General features: G+C 40.9%; 1 protein-coding gene and 1 long non-coding RNA gene across 2 annotated transcripts in view; one reads left to right on the forward strand and one right to left on the reverse strand.

Moving 5' to 3' along the window:
* The window catches only part of egfra (epidermal growth factor receptor a (erythroblastic leukemia viral (v-erb-b) oncogene homolog, avian)), a 46,363-nt gene that overhangs the window by 4,395 nt on the left and 27,212 nt on the right, over nucleotides 1-14,756 (reverse strand). The window contains exons 14-27 of the mRNA XM_084369253.1: nucleotides 14,596-14,686; nucleotides 13,175-13,332; nucleotides 12,337-12,375; nucleotides 12,046-12,190; nucleotides 11,766-11,888; nucleotides 9,937-10,035; nucleotides 8,591-8,776; nucleotides 7,346-7,501; nucleotides 5,579-5,654; nucleotides 4,321-4,467; nucleotides 4,000-4,097; nucleotides 3,733-3,900; nucleotides 1,218-1,265; nucleotides 1,016-1,109 (exon numbers count right to left, since the gene is read on the reverse strand). Coding sequence (XP_084225379.1) covers nucleotides 1,016-1,109; nucleotides 1,218-1,265; nucleotides 3,733-3,900; nucleotides 4,000-4,097; nucleotides 4,321-4,467; nucleotides 5,579-5,654; nucleotides 7,346-7,501; nucleotides 8,591-8,776; nucleotides 9,937-10,035; nucleotides 11,766-11,888; nucleotides 12,046-12,190; nucleotides 12,337-12,375; nucleotides 13,175-13,332; nucleotides 14,596-14,686 — 1,628 coding nt within the window. The remainder of the gene's footprint in view (nucleotides 1-1,015; nucleotides 1,110-1,217; nucleotides 1,266-3,732; nucleotides 3,901-3,999; nucleotides 4,098-4,320; nucleotides 4,468-5,578; nucleotides 5,655-7,345; nucleotides 7,502-8,590; nucleotides 8,777-9,936; nucleotides 10,036-11,765; nucleotides 11,889-12,045; nucleotides 12,191-12,336; nucleotides 12,376-13,174; nucleotides 13,333-14,595; nucleotides 14,687-14,756) is intronic.
* Nucleotides 3,834-5,571, forward strand: LOC311266734. Its single transcript, XR_014623758.1, has 4 exons — nucleotides 3,834-3,925; nucleotides 4,012-4,153; nucleotides 4,293-4,413; nucleotides 4,636-5,571. It is a non-coding gene; the product is annotated as an uncharacterized lncRNA (long non-coding RNA).

Raw genomic sequence — 14,756 nt, forward strand, 5'->3', positions numbered from 1 at the left:
GGCTGAGACTGTGCCCACTAAGTCAGAGGGGAAGGAGAAGGAACAGAAGCACATCAGGGGAGCGCTTAAAACCTGTGGCTACCCAAACTGAACCTCATTCCTTTGAGGACAACAATGTGAACATCTTGGCCAGAGAAGACAGATGGTTTGAAAGAGGAGTAAAGGAATCCATCTCTGTCAAACTGGAACGACCGTCTTTGAACAGAGGAGGTTGCCTAACACATTACTTATGACCCACCTACAATGCTGTACCGTGCTCCCTCCCCAGACAGCTTAACAACCATTCACACCTGGGCTCACATAGCCTTCGAGACCCACATGAAGGACGGTTGGATCAGCAAACTACAAGTGGACCTAACGACTCTGAAACTCAGAGCTGACACGTGTCCTTAACGACTGTAAGGACACTTCCACACAGAGTTTAACAGCCTGCAGCTCCCCTCCAGTTAGTTAGAACTGAAGAAGCCTCTTGGATGAGAGGTGAAAAAAAATCCCCCAATGCAGTTTTTAGGAAGTTATTTTAATGTCAAAAAGCATTGTGTTTATAGGATATGTTTCCCACATGAACAGCTGAACTTTGATGCTGTGAAAAGGGGAAAAACAATGAAAACTTAAAAGGTTGTGAGCTAAACAAGCTGCTGCTCAGCAGTTGCACTGATGCGAGAATTTTAGGAAGCCAAAAAAACTCTAATCTAATAACAGGGGCAGGTAAATGCACAGATGGTAATAATACATGTTATCTATTGTTATGGTCCTGACTACAGCCCTTCTGCCTCTTATCATTTTAAAACCCCACTGCAGACACTAAAGATGTTTGCATTATTAGTTGTGTAAAAGCACCGAAAGAAAGACTACACTAGACAATATATTGCATGTTCTTCAGCCGGAGCAATACGCTTCTTGCCCACTAGATGTCCCCCTCCTCACTGAGTCAAACAGGGACAAGGGGAGAGCTCTATTGTGATACACTGAACGATATTAAAAAGTGATGGTTGTGAAGTCGGAGGATACTTGCCTGGAGCTGGCTGGAAGGCGTCGTCAAAAAGTTGGTCGGTGGGGTCGGGAATGTACCGGAGAACGATGCTTCCGTCTCTGCTCGGTAATCCATTCTGCAACAAAGGACAGAGGTTTTTAAGACCTGTGGCACTCAGTGAAAAATAACGCAGAGAGGAAAGAGATTTTCTTTAAGTGCAGTTGAAGAGATTGATTTTTCTTACCAGTAAGCCATTTTTGCCGTGGCACGTTCCGATGCTGCTGTTGAGGCTCTGCAAAACAGATGATATAAACCTGAGTGAATTTCTCATGATAACATGACAGCGACTGTAGAGGACACTGTGTTTTATAGATCCATAACACATGTGAATATGCCTCTATTATAACCAACAGGCAGTTTCACATTGTCTGCTGTGTTCAATTTTAGATTTGGCGAATCTTTCATTTTTTTGGGTTTTTCACTTTGACTGTCTTTAATCCTGACTTCTCTCTTTTATGTGAGTGTGTTTCTTTCGGTCATTTTGACTTATCTTAAAGCCTCTCGGGGGAGTTCCCTTTTAATAGCGATCGTCATGTGCTTTCATGTAGCCCGGGGAGCCGTAGCTGTCATCTCAGTACAAGCTGATCGGGATCGAAAATAAACGTCCGCCGAGCAGATTCACATTCATCCAGGCAGTGTGACAAGCTTTGTTGTGTCTGTCAGACTCTCCAGTCAAAGGACCGCGAACGCCGTTAAAACCATGGAAACCGAGCGAATGAAGAGGAGAGAGTGACAGCTGTGGCAATGCAATTACTTTCAACAAGAAAAGGAAATTAAACACGCCGAAGGAGCGGCCATCTGTAGAAAACGTCTCGAGCCATCGCGGTCAATGCCCCCGCGGTGATATTACAAAAGCAGGCTTACGCTGAGCTTTTGTTGGACAAAGATTTTAAAAAGTTCGCCTGGCTGCCTGCAAAGGTAATCAAACTTTTAAAGCTGATATGAGCTAACCAGGCTGTCAGTGGTCGGCAATGATCCCAGGTAGACCTACGCACGGCCTTCAATGAACCTGAGGTAGAACCGTTCTGCTCATTCAGCCCTCATCAATCAAAGGGCACCTGGGAGGAAACGTGGGAGAGGGGATGATGATGAGGATGAGTGGGTAGGGGTCAGGAAGAGGAGAAATAGTCCCAGTGGTGACTGTAAAAGAGAACGAGGGCAACCAAGTCCGGCAGGGTTCAGACCAGGTACGGCCGGCCACTTAGAATCAGAACAATTGCTTCGACTGTCCTCGCTGTGTGATCACATGGGTTCAGTTTAACAGTCTGCTTCTGCCGCTTCAAGTGGAAGCTAATTGCTTTCGACGAGCTAAAAAAAAAAAAAAGACGTTGATTTCCATTCTGACTCACAGGGTAATGATTTATGCAGAGATCCCATTTCCCAAAACGGAGTTAAAAAAGCACAATTAAACGACTCCATGTTGGTGAAGTAAAGCACTGCTGGTGCAATTTCTTAATCAATTATTGTAGCCTTTTCTGGGAAACTTCACTCTGCCTACGACACAGCTGGTATTCCTCTCTCAATGTTTGGATAGAGGAGGTCAAAGTGAGTGAGCCTGGTGTGTGTGTCTGTAGTAAAGGGATCCGTGCCTCATTACGTGCACCGATTCACTTTTTTCTCAGTTGACTCTATTGAGGTTGAAAGGTCACATCAAAAAATTTCATGGCAATATCATTTTTGGCTCATTCCGGCTAAAACAGCTGCTATAATTTACATGCAGTAGTATCTTAGATGTGCTCACACACATATAGTGCTTTCAGTATATTTCATTTTATTTTCATTGTATTATCTAGCACTGGTTTTTATATGAGGCAAAGATAGGCTTGTTATCTTTCTCAAAGTCTTCTTATATTATTCCGACAAGATGAACATTCTGAGTTATAACTTTTAAATTTTAGAATAGTAAAAGTAAAGTAATTGAAAGAGGTGAATAGATCTTTAATTATATTTGACTTAAAGTTTAATATGTTATTGCTACACTAGGTTATTTCATTCATTTTTTGGTAACTGTGTACTGTTTAAGAGAGAACAGCCTATTTACCTCAGTTAAGTTTCTGACCTGGGAAGCGAGACTGTTTGTGGAGTTGAGCAAAGAAGACTGAGTAGATTTGACCTACTTGTGACACACGTGGAACAAAGTGACTTGTGTTTTTCCAAATTTCCAACCGTCTTTGAGTGGATGATTGCAAAACGACATCAGTTGGACAAATGTAGGCCACGGCTACGAGTGAAGTCACATATTTTGCAGCAACAGTTTTCTTAATATTTTGTTCTTTCCTGGAAATTTACTTAGTTGAGTTCCCAGCATTCAGAGTAATCTTTTACTTAAGTCGAAATAGCAATACCACAGTGTAGAAGTACTCTGTTACAAGTACAAGTCCTGCATTAAAAATATAAAAGTACTAAAGTATAAGCATCAAAATATTGTTATCCAATCATACTTACTATGTTGTGATGTTTAAAAGTACTGTAGGATGCCTATCCTGTAACATTACGCCACCTTGTGGTAGTTCTACAGGCAGACGCTAGTTAAATTAATAAATTATTTTGCCTACAGTTAATATGTCAAATACAAACAAAAAAAAATACACACAAACGATGCCATAATACCACAAATGGCACCTGAGACAGAGAGGAAGATGGACGGACACTGATCTAAATCCTTTCACTGTGTTTTTTTACATGAAGCAGCAGCTTACTGTGGAGTGCAGCAGCGGGGTGCGGGAGGTGCTCAGGCTGCTGAAGAAGCCGTGTTGTGGCACCAGGTACTCGTCTGCATCCACCGCGTCCTCCATGTCCTCCCCGCTGATCAGGCTGCGGTACAATCTAGCGTCTGAGGGACTCGGCAGGTGCATGCGGTCATCACCCTGCGATGGAAATACAATTAACCTGGTCAGATTTGTGTGTTCAATATGTTGCTACAATTCAAATAAAGTGACGATTTAAGATCTGAGGTAACACCGTACCTGAATGACCAGATAACGAGAAGGATCCCGAGCCATCTTTGTAAACTCTGCTATGAGTTCCCGGAAACGAGGTCGACTGTCTGCATCGATCATCCAACCTGTGCGGACACATCAACAGATTCATTCGAAGACAAGTAGATGGACAAGTAAGCGAGTAAGTAGAACTTTGTTTATATAGCTGCTTTCTAAAGCCAGGTTAGAAGGTGCTTTTTTATGTGAAGCATGTCATGTCTTTAGGCTGTATTCTCATATGAAAGGTGCCATACTGACAAAGTTTATTATCAAAATCACAGGTTTCAACCAGCATCCCACCAAGCTTACATTTCACCATGATCATGTAGACATCTATGGTACAGATTGGTGGCTGAGGCAGACGCTCTCCCTTCTCCAGGACTCCGGCTATTTCACTGGCCGGTATGCCATCATACGGTTTGGTACCAAATGTCATCAGCTCCCAGACTGTTACACCTACAGAAGGAGGACAGTTGACGTATACGTCAGTCTGATGATGAGCTGTCATCCGCTTTGTTTTCGCTCCAATAAAAAGTGAAGGAATGAGAGTGACAGGATGTGAGCTTTCCAAATAACACACAGAGTATCAAAATAGAAATGTTGACAAATTGGCTCTGCTTGCAGGAGTGGGAGTTAGCAGGATGCATCTCTGTGTTGGAGGAACTGAAGGAGGGAAAAGGAGGAGAGGAAGCCCGTCACTTCTGCCAGGGTCTGCTGATGCTTTTGCCATATCGAGCGGAAGGCATGATCAAACCCCCGGGAAAGAAGATTTGGAAGCTGGCCCACACAAGAAAGCTATGCGTATATGTGTGTGTGTGTGTGTGTGTGTGTGTGTGTGTGTGTGTGTGTGTGGAAGCATCTGTGCATATATGAGCTCCTGAGCTGGAAGAAACCTCTTATGCAGGTTGTGCCAACAGTCTCTTCTGATGTGATATTGTCCATCTGAGACTGCTGCTGGTGTGTAGGTGTGTGTGTGTGTGTGTGCGGCCAGTGTCCTGGAAGCGCAGATGCTTGCGTTCTCCCTTCTCATGTTGTGCTTTAAAATGTTGAAAAGCGTTATCGGATCCAAAAACAACATCCTATCCGAATCTTTAAAATGTCCTCCCTCTCTCTGCTGTTATAACACTTTATTCAGCAACAAATAAATCTTTCTTTAGTGAGACTGTCACCGATACTTAGGAGGAGAAGCTCGGCCGTTTTACATATCTGATGTTACACAGACCCGAGCAAGTAAGGTTCATGGCTCGCTGGGCTAGAGGGAGAACTGCAAATAACAATCTCATTATCGATTAATCATCAGGTTATTTTCATTTTCATTCCTTCTTTTGTCAAAGCGAAAGCCCAAAAGCCAAAGAGATCTCATTTATGATCTAAAATAACAAAGAAAAGAAGCAAATCCTTAGATTTAAGAAACTGGAACCAGCAAATATTTGACATTTTGCATGAAACATTAATCATTTGTCAAAACTGTCGCCAATTAATTTGCTTTCAATCAACTAATCGACTAATCGCTGCAGCTCTAGTTAGAGGTGGAACATGTATTACAACATAAAAGCACAAAACTTACCATAACTCCATACATCACTCTGGTGTGTGTATGTTCTGTTCAGGATAGATTCAAGAGCCATCCATTTTATTGGTACCTGTGGGACAAAAATTGATGATGTAATGATCTCCAGATACTGCAGCGACTTCCAAAAGGGCCTTTTAACCTGCACATTTGCACTTAACATGATAATAAAGCGCCACCACGATGTTCCTTTGAATACATCAGGACAATAAGCTTTACTGGACCACTAACACAGAAGATACTTTCCTGCAGTGTAGAAAATTGCAATCGTCACACGTACAAAAATCCACATTTTATCATGAAGTTACTGAAAATGCTGAGAAGGGTCCAGCTGCAGTCTTGCAGACCACACAAACCACGGCCCCTATAAACCGTGCGACTGAGGCAGTAAAGCAGTTACAGAGTTCGACCCCGCCCTCCTCTAAAACACGCCTGCTTGTACACAGCACTACGGTGGCTGAAGACAATAGACCTCAGCAGATCAAAAATAAATGTGAAAATGATATTAAAAGGTAGCAATTTGAGCAACTACGGGCTAAATAAATAACAATTACCTAGTCTATGTGTTTGAAGCACAACAATTTAGGCACTTACGCCGTCTGTACAGTCTAGGGCTTTTGCTGTGAAAGGTACAATAACAACAATGATCCGTCTGTATGTTGTGAGTGAAATCAAAGTTTGGTTCAGACTACAGAGCGTCGTATTATTGTTTTATTATCTTTGTTATTATTGGCAAAACTTGTATCCCTTGGCTAAAATACTTATGAACATGAACATTAAATCGTTGGCCTCTTCTGTGGCCACACTGAACCACATTTGGAACTTCCTTCACGTTTGTGATGGCGCTGCAGCTGGATATAGTTGAAAACGCTAATGTTTTTTTGGGTACAGTTTGTGTTTTATGAGAGCCGAGTGTTTTTCAATGCGCTTCTCCACCTAAACTGTTATTAGTCTAACACAGGGCTTAACCCCTGTCTGGAAAAACGTCTAGTGTGATTAATAATATGTTTCAGAATCAGAGTAGCAACAACAGTTGAAGGAAATCTCAACAGTAGCAGGTGTCTATGTTTGTGATCCAGTCCAGCTTTGTCCAGATGAATTCTGAAGAACTGGACAGTGTGCACATCTGCTGAGGACAGAAACTGAACATTGTATTATTACATTAAAATCATTGTATCACCTTCATAATAAAACACAGGTGAATTGATGACTTTATAAGATAATATATCAGTTTAGATTAATACAGAAACTAGAACATGCAACTATATTACTGAATTTTGACCAAGTTAATCAAAAGAATACAAATATTTGGGAATTCTTGTGTTATGGAAAAATTATACGATCATTGGGTACACAAAGATGTATCGGTCATCCGTGAGCGAACACACTGTGATGAAAAACAGTGCTTTCAGTTGCACAAAGAAACACTGATAAGAGAAGGAACTTATCTGACGTGCCATTTTTCTTAGAACCCAGTTCACTGACAGAACTATTTATACTGCACCACTTATATAAGATACAATCTAGAGCAAAACTACAAAAACAAAAATACACTCTTTGGTGACAGGGAATAAATTCATTCATCTACAGGAAGTCATCTGTCCAGCAAGTACCCCATTTGTACCAGGCTATAAATGCACACGCAACGTTGTTCACATTTAGGCCTGTTTGTGTGCGACAACAACCCATTACTACCAAACTGAAAATAATTCAAGATGTTTCTGAAATATTTGTGCCGATGCTGTCGACTACTCTACAACCAACCTTTCCACCATCTGCATGGTACTCCTTCTCGTCCGCGTTGAGGAGTTTGGCCAGACCAAAGTCGGTGATCTTGACATGTTGAGGAGTCTTCACCAGGACGTTCCTCGCTGCCAAGTCACGGTGTACCAGGTGGCGCTCCTCCAGGTAGTTCATACCCTTTTGTCAAACAAACGATGATGTAAGTTATTACATAATCATCTCACATCTGATATGGACGATTGAACATGGAAAAATTGCTTGATCAGACAGATGAAAGATCTGAGTACTGCAGTCATCGACCTGTCATCATCATCAGATGAGTCATATTATTCAATAATATTTCTCAGCAGTTTAAGGCAGCATGTACTGTTCCTTCTAGCAGTTACATAAACAAAACAGGTTGACTTGCTCTGCAGAACTGCTCAGTTGCTTTCCTTTTATCACACGCACTGTAATATTATTATTATTATTATTATTATTATTATTATTATTATAAATCTCTCTTTTGTCTGATTCCTCTTTATTGTGTTACATTTTCATTGTTTACACTTTAACCAGACATTTTCATCTCATTTATTTTATTGTTTCTTGTGTTTTTGGACCAGGACTGGGTTTCAAACAGTTGCATTAAGTACCCAAAAGTCATACTTGAGTAAAAATAAAGATTTTGTGCTAAAATATTACTTTTGTAAAACTAAAAGTCACCTATATGAATAGACATGGAGTCTTAACGTATCTGATAATAGATGTACCTACATTAAGTATCAAAAGTATTTTTTTGGCAAGTATCACAAGTACAAGTCAAAGTAAATTATACATACATTTGCATATATGTTTATACTGTATACTTTGGGTTGACTGGTTATCGGCCAAATTAACTACTTTAGCTCTGATGCAGCGTGCATTCTGCAAAGTAACAAAAAAATACTGTGGAGTAAATAATATCATTAAAAAATATATATATTTAAGTACAGTACTTGAGTAAATGAACTTGATTACATTCCAACACTGCTTTCAAACTATGCTTGTAGGCCTGCCTCTTGGAATCAGATTTTCAATGATCACAAAGAAAATTTACACTTTAACCAGACGAATGTGAAAACAGCCTGCTGCTGTCAAACGCTGCACAAACATCATTCTACACAATGAAGCTGAAAGAGAAGAAAAACACATTTTTGACTCTATTGCAGGCGTGTAAAACAACATCAGCCCTATTAAACAGACCCTGCTATGTAACTCGATGCCTTTCCGTGGCTCCTCTCTTACCTTGGCTATCTGCACACACCAGTTGAGCAGGTACTGGGAGCCGATATTGTCCTTGTTCTCTTTGACGTAGTCCAGCAGGCAGCCGTAGGGCATCAGCTGGGTGATGAGCTGCACCGTGGAGGTCAGGCAGATGCCAAGCAGACGGCACACATGGGGGTGTTCCACGCTGGCCATCACATAAGCCTCCTGTGGTGCACATGGAGACATACGAGAATGCTTTTTTGTAATTTAATATTTCATAGTGTTTTGGGGCAGTGAGGTGACAAAACAAACCCCTTATTAAATGAAATTATCTGCAAAATACTTCTTGTATTTATCAGTGATTTAATGTTTAAAGAAGCGCCAACATTCATTCTGAAAGCTGATAGCAAAGAAACAACATTTGTGCAGATATCCATGTTGGATGATAAGTTTCTTGGCAGCAGTCATGCCCAGCCAAGCATATTTTATGCGTCTTAGCCGAGAGTGGAAACTCTCAGTTGTCATAACAGGAAAGCGACTTAAAGAAAAAAAAAAAGAAAATGTGGGGATAATCGGCACCGGCCACCAACAACAGGCTTCCGACAAGTAGAAACATGCAAACAGCACTTCAAACTGAGCTGTATTTAGTAGGTTTCCAGTCACGAGTTACTTGTATGCCAAATATTTCCTACATGCCTATTACAGAATCAAAATTGTTCAGCAAATAACCACTTGATTGTTAGGAACTCTGTAATCCTGACAGTCTGACGAGAAAGAGGCTTCAAAGCGCTTTTAAAAAGCATGCCCTGAAGTCATGAAGCTCAGACGAAGTGCATGTCCACCACAACCTCCAGATGTACAGTGACTGAGCAACACGGCCGCAAAATCACAGGATCTGAGATGCACATTCAGCCGTTTCAATGGAGCGTTTTGAGCTGGCTGCTTCCTCAGTGCGGCTTCACGACCGCATTCCTTTCCAGAACACCTCAGCCTTGGATTACACACCAACGCCCACGCACAGCCCTCCAGTGAATTAATCCCATTTCCTACAGCCCCGAAACAGGGTCACCAGGTGGGAACATGACATGTCCTCCATTAGGAGGAAAGTTAGTGGTCATTAGTTTCAAATAAAGTTGCATGTGCTATAAATTACAGTGAAACTGACATCTGGGAAGCAGTAATAGTCACTCACCTTTGAGCTGTTTTAATCAAAATATTGTGGTAATTACTCAACTGAAAGTGAGTTTTTAATGTTTATATTTCCACTTTCATTTCCCCCCAGTAGCACACACTTTACTGGAGTAGTCTGGGAAAATATCTTTTTTTAGTTATGACTCAGTGTTACAGTAACTTAGTAAATTGTCCACATAAATCAGTAAACCTACGTCCAAGATATCTTTGTTTGCTTTTGGTGATGTGGCCTCTCTCAAAACCTTGATGGCCACTGGGATCTTCACGTCCTCTCCCTCTGGAACCCACAGGCCCTGTAGGGACACAAGTTTGTTATTTTACATTTTGCAGTTACACATGAAGCAAGTTAACACAAGTGCATACATACAGATGCGAGCATATAGAGTGCAGTTACCGACGCTGACATGTACTGTATGTATTGCATGAGTGCAAAACTGCTGCCAAATGTTTTTTCCTGATACTTGTGAGGACCCTTAATGAATTCTTAACCCAGGTATTGTAAAAACAACTAGAGAAACTAAGTATGTTCACTGTTTTGAGGTAATTGTACTTCAATTTGATGCTACTTTCACGCTTCCTCTTCACTACACTCACGGACTGCTGTATTTTACATACAAAATATATAAACAGTCATAAAATAATGATAAAATATTGTAATTTAATTCTCTGACCGGGAACATTTTGTCGCCTCTGATGCTGATACTTTAAGTACATTTTGCTGAACGTATTTTGTGTACTTCTATCTGAATAGAAATATAAATGCGGGACTTTTGCTTGTAATAGAGTATTTTTACAACTTGATATTGTTCAAACGATTTAACTAAAGATGTTAATACACCACTAAACTGGAGCAAAACTGAATCTCAACAACTCCAACCTTAAAGGAATAGTTCACCATGAAAATTCAGTAAATATCTACTCATTCCCATGCCCATGGAAAATCAGGTGAAGTTTCATAGCCCACAAAAGCTTTCTAGAGATTCATAAAAAGGTAGTAGATGGGGATTTGTTTTAAAAAACAATGACAAAAACAAAAAATAAAAACATAAACTGGCTCCATACAGCTGGTCCAGCATGAACCTATTCTCTGGAAGCCTCAAAATGCAAAATTGATTAGAAGAGTCGTTATTTACACCCCTTGTTAAAAATAAAATCTTCGTTGTAGCTGCTGAGCTAAAAGCGTTAGCGTGCACCCTGTCTGAAGTAGGTTCACAAGCTCGACCAAGAATCGAGGGTGTAAATATTGACTTTTTAAATCAATTTGGGGCCTCGGGGTTTCTGGAGAGTTGGATTACCCCAGACGAGCTGGATAAAGCCATTTTATGTTGTCTTTCTGTTCTTTTTTTTACATTTCAAAAATAGTCAGTTATCTAGGAGAATGCTGCTGTTCTGCTGTGAAGCTCCAAAAATGTTTGTGGACAACAAAACTCGACCCGACTTTCCTTTGGCATGGGGGTGAGCAGATAAGGAGTGCATTTTCGTTTTTGGGTGAAAGGTTCCTTTAAACCCCAAATAGCCTTTTGAAAAAAACATGCTTACTTTCCAAAAAACTCTCAAGGTCTTCGACTAAAATTGGTCCTCACGAAGACAGAAATTCAAGAGCACAGACGGACACTTTTTGTGTACTGAGAACATTGTGCTGACTTACTTTCGCTCTCCGAGGGTTTACTCTAACCTTGACCTACAATCAACCCTAAAATAGGCGGTTAACTTTTGAGAGACCTGTTTTTTTGTCCCCATATGGAAGATAAGTTCTCACAATGTCACTGTGTAAACACATTCACACACACACACAGCACTGAAAGTGAGCAGAGTCACTCGTGCGTGACCTGGCAAGTTAAAAATGTGTCTTTTAATTGAAAAATCGACAACAGATGTAGATGAGCGAAAACACTGGCGGGTGTTGGTTATGTAAACTTGGCACACTCAGCACTCCTGAGCTCCAGCTTTAATAGAGCTCAGTGCTGAAGTGTAATTCTGACAACAAGGTGTTTGGAGACATAAACCTGAAAAATGTTATTACCTTATAAACTGTACCAAAAGCTCCTGATCCGAGCACTTTGATTTTCTTAAACTCAGGTTCCTTCAGGATCCGCAGCAGAGCCTGGTTTGGTGCCTCCCCACTGGGAGTCAAAGGTTCAACCAACTGGAAAAGAAGGATTGAATATCTTACACACTGTCTCGCACACAGCACAGCTTGTGTCTCTGTAAATTAACCCGGACGTCTCAGAAATAACCCCCCTTCGCATAATGATATCTTGACGTCTCCGTGCAAGCGCGGTGACTCAGTTTCCTCGTCTTACCTCTTTCTCTTGGAGGAGTCTGCGCATCGTTCTCTTCCTCTTGATGTGGCGCCGGCGCAGCAGCACAAAGACGGACAGGCCCGCGATAAGAACAGCCAGCAGGCCGCCGACTACGCCAGCCGCAATCATGGAAAGACCAGAGGTTCTGAAAGACAGGTGGAGGCTGATTTAAGAGTTTAGACAGGAAACAGAGCACATGTACAAATTTAATAAACAAGGAGAGATGAGATCAGAAGGCTGAACTCGGTGTGTATTTCAGCATCAATTATCAGTGTTGTTATATTTACTCACCTTAAAGTCTGGCAGCCTTCAAGACCGGGCGCAGAGCACCTGTAAAACAATCAATACAAAGAATGTGATGCATCATTCTGATTACAAATCAAATTCACAAAGTCATCATATAGCCACATATTCTATTGTTTACCTATAATGCTAAACAATCAGGGGAATGTTGTGCAATCAATCAATGGTTGACAAATCACGTTTTAAATTATGTTACACAAAACTTTAAAACTGGCTTAAAATTAAGAAAGATTCATTTATACCTCTCCTTTAAACCTCAGTTTTGTTTTTTTCTCTAAACCTAGATCACATTTAATTACATGGCACCAAAACTTTACACTCCATTTTAAAATCTGATCCAGCGTTGACTTTAAGCTTACATTTTAGGAGGTTTAACATTTAAAAAGGGCTGCCTTTTTGAGATGGATGAGCCAAAATAAACAAGTTCCTCAAATAAAGTTACGGGACCAACAAACCACCACTATGACTGAAGGTTGAATCATTAATGTGAACATGAAGTCTGCTTCAATTTCTATGATCTACAACATATGGTAAGCTAAATTAATGCGAAATATATCAATTATTAAGTAAATGCAAAATCACTGGTATTTTCCTTTGACTGCTCAGCCAACATTATCCCTCCTAAATTGTCCAATTTTCTTCATTAATCTCAGCAAATATTGCCTCATCCTGCTAGCAGACCTCTCTCTCCTATCTGTGCCAACATAACCACAGCTGACCCTTCTGGCTTGGATCAAGTTTCTGCATCAACATTACGACAGACGAATGTTTGCAACACAGCGAACAAGTAGTGTCAGTTCTCAGGTCGGATGAACAATGCTTTTACCCCCGAGTGCAGTTCTTGTGGCATAGCTGGCACACTTTCATCTCGTCCGCGTATTTCCACACCAGCGCGTCGTCCTCGCCTGGCACGCCTTGGGGACAGCGAGACACGCAGAACAGTCCATCCTTGAAGTTGGCACACTTCGTACAGTTTCCCGAACCCTGGAGGTTGAAAAAAAAAAATAACAGACTTATGTTTACAGCTCTCTTGAGTGGTGTAGTAAATATTATGTAAACTGCAGTGTCTCATAGTAATAATTTCTCAAAGCATGCTGCACCTATCTCCCTCATAAAGATGCAAATGTTTAGCACTGAAGATCCACATAGAAATGTTAGGCGCTTCAGGTTTAGGTCGGTACAGCGCTGTTCTCTTGTGCAATCAAGTGCTGCAATTTAAAGGAGCTATATGTAAGAAATTTAAAGGAGACAAATTAAGCTCATTATCAGGTTCGGAATTTTATTTTGGGTTATTACTAGAATAGGTTTACATGCTTTTAAGCTCCTGTCCCTTTAAGGACCCCCCTCCTGAATACCCAGTCTGCTCTGATTGGTCAGCTCACACAGGTCTGACCCAGCACCGCTTACAACAACAGCGCAGCTGTGCTAAATCAAGACCTATGGGTTGGACTGGGCATTTCCTTTCCTTAACTTAGTTCAAATATTTCACTTTTCCCAGTTTGCTTTGTATATATTGTTAATAATTTGCCATTTGTTTTTGCATATAGGGTTTTTATCATTTTTGATCATTTAGATGATCACGTAGGTGTTTATAACTAGTGAAGTTAGACCGTCAGCTAGCCTAGCTGGCTTCCTAAAAAGCTCTGCATATACATATATATAAATCCCTTATCTAGCATTGAGGTCAGAGCTTTATTGCATGCTTTCTTAAGACAGAGTGTGTCAAGCACTTTTAGTTTGGGCAGCTCTTCCAAGTGTAAAAAAGAGCAACCTAATGTTAGCGTGTTGCTAGCTAGCGTCACTATGAATCATCTAACCATCTAAAGCATCAAGTATTTCAACACTGGAATGGGACATGCAGTTCCTAAAGCGATTATCCGTCACACTTAATTGTGCAAGTGTAGAAGTTTTACATATTGCACCTTTTATATTTTCTCTCAACTCTTCTGCTTCTATTTAAAACAAAGATACTTCACATTCCCCTGACTTACTTCCAACAAACTCAAAAATGGGTGTTAAAAAGGAGACCGTTCACGCAGCCACACCTCTTATACAGAAGACAACATGTCTTGTGGCTACACTTGCATCATGTTCTATTAAAGCTGCTGCTGATGGAGAAATTGGTACTTGCTAAAACTTGCGCAACAGTTTTCATGCTGCGTAACCATCCATTCATGGTGTTTTTGATTCTCAGTGACATTTTTGTGGATGTTTGCAATAACAGTGTAGTTGTTGTGGCACACATACAGGCGCACTACAGGTTGCAGTCACATTCATGCGCTGACACTCGGGGTGACACTCCATGCAGGTTTTGTTCATGACGGCCTCCCGCGGCTCTCTGCAAAAACAAAAACAAAGCTGACAAAATCTCTCACCGCTGCTGCGCCACATTTCAAACAGTTACATGC

Source organism: Pagrus pagrus, assembly GCF_965226575.1.
Source record: "Pagrus pagrus genome assembly, chromosome: 12".
Classification (NCBI taxonomy): Eukaryota; Metazoa; Chordata; class Actinopteri; order Spariformes; family Sparidae; genus Pagrus; species Pagrus pagrus.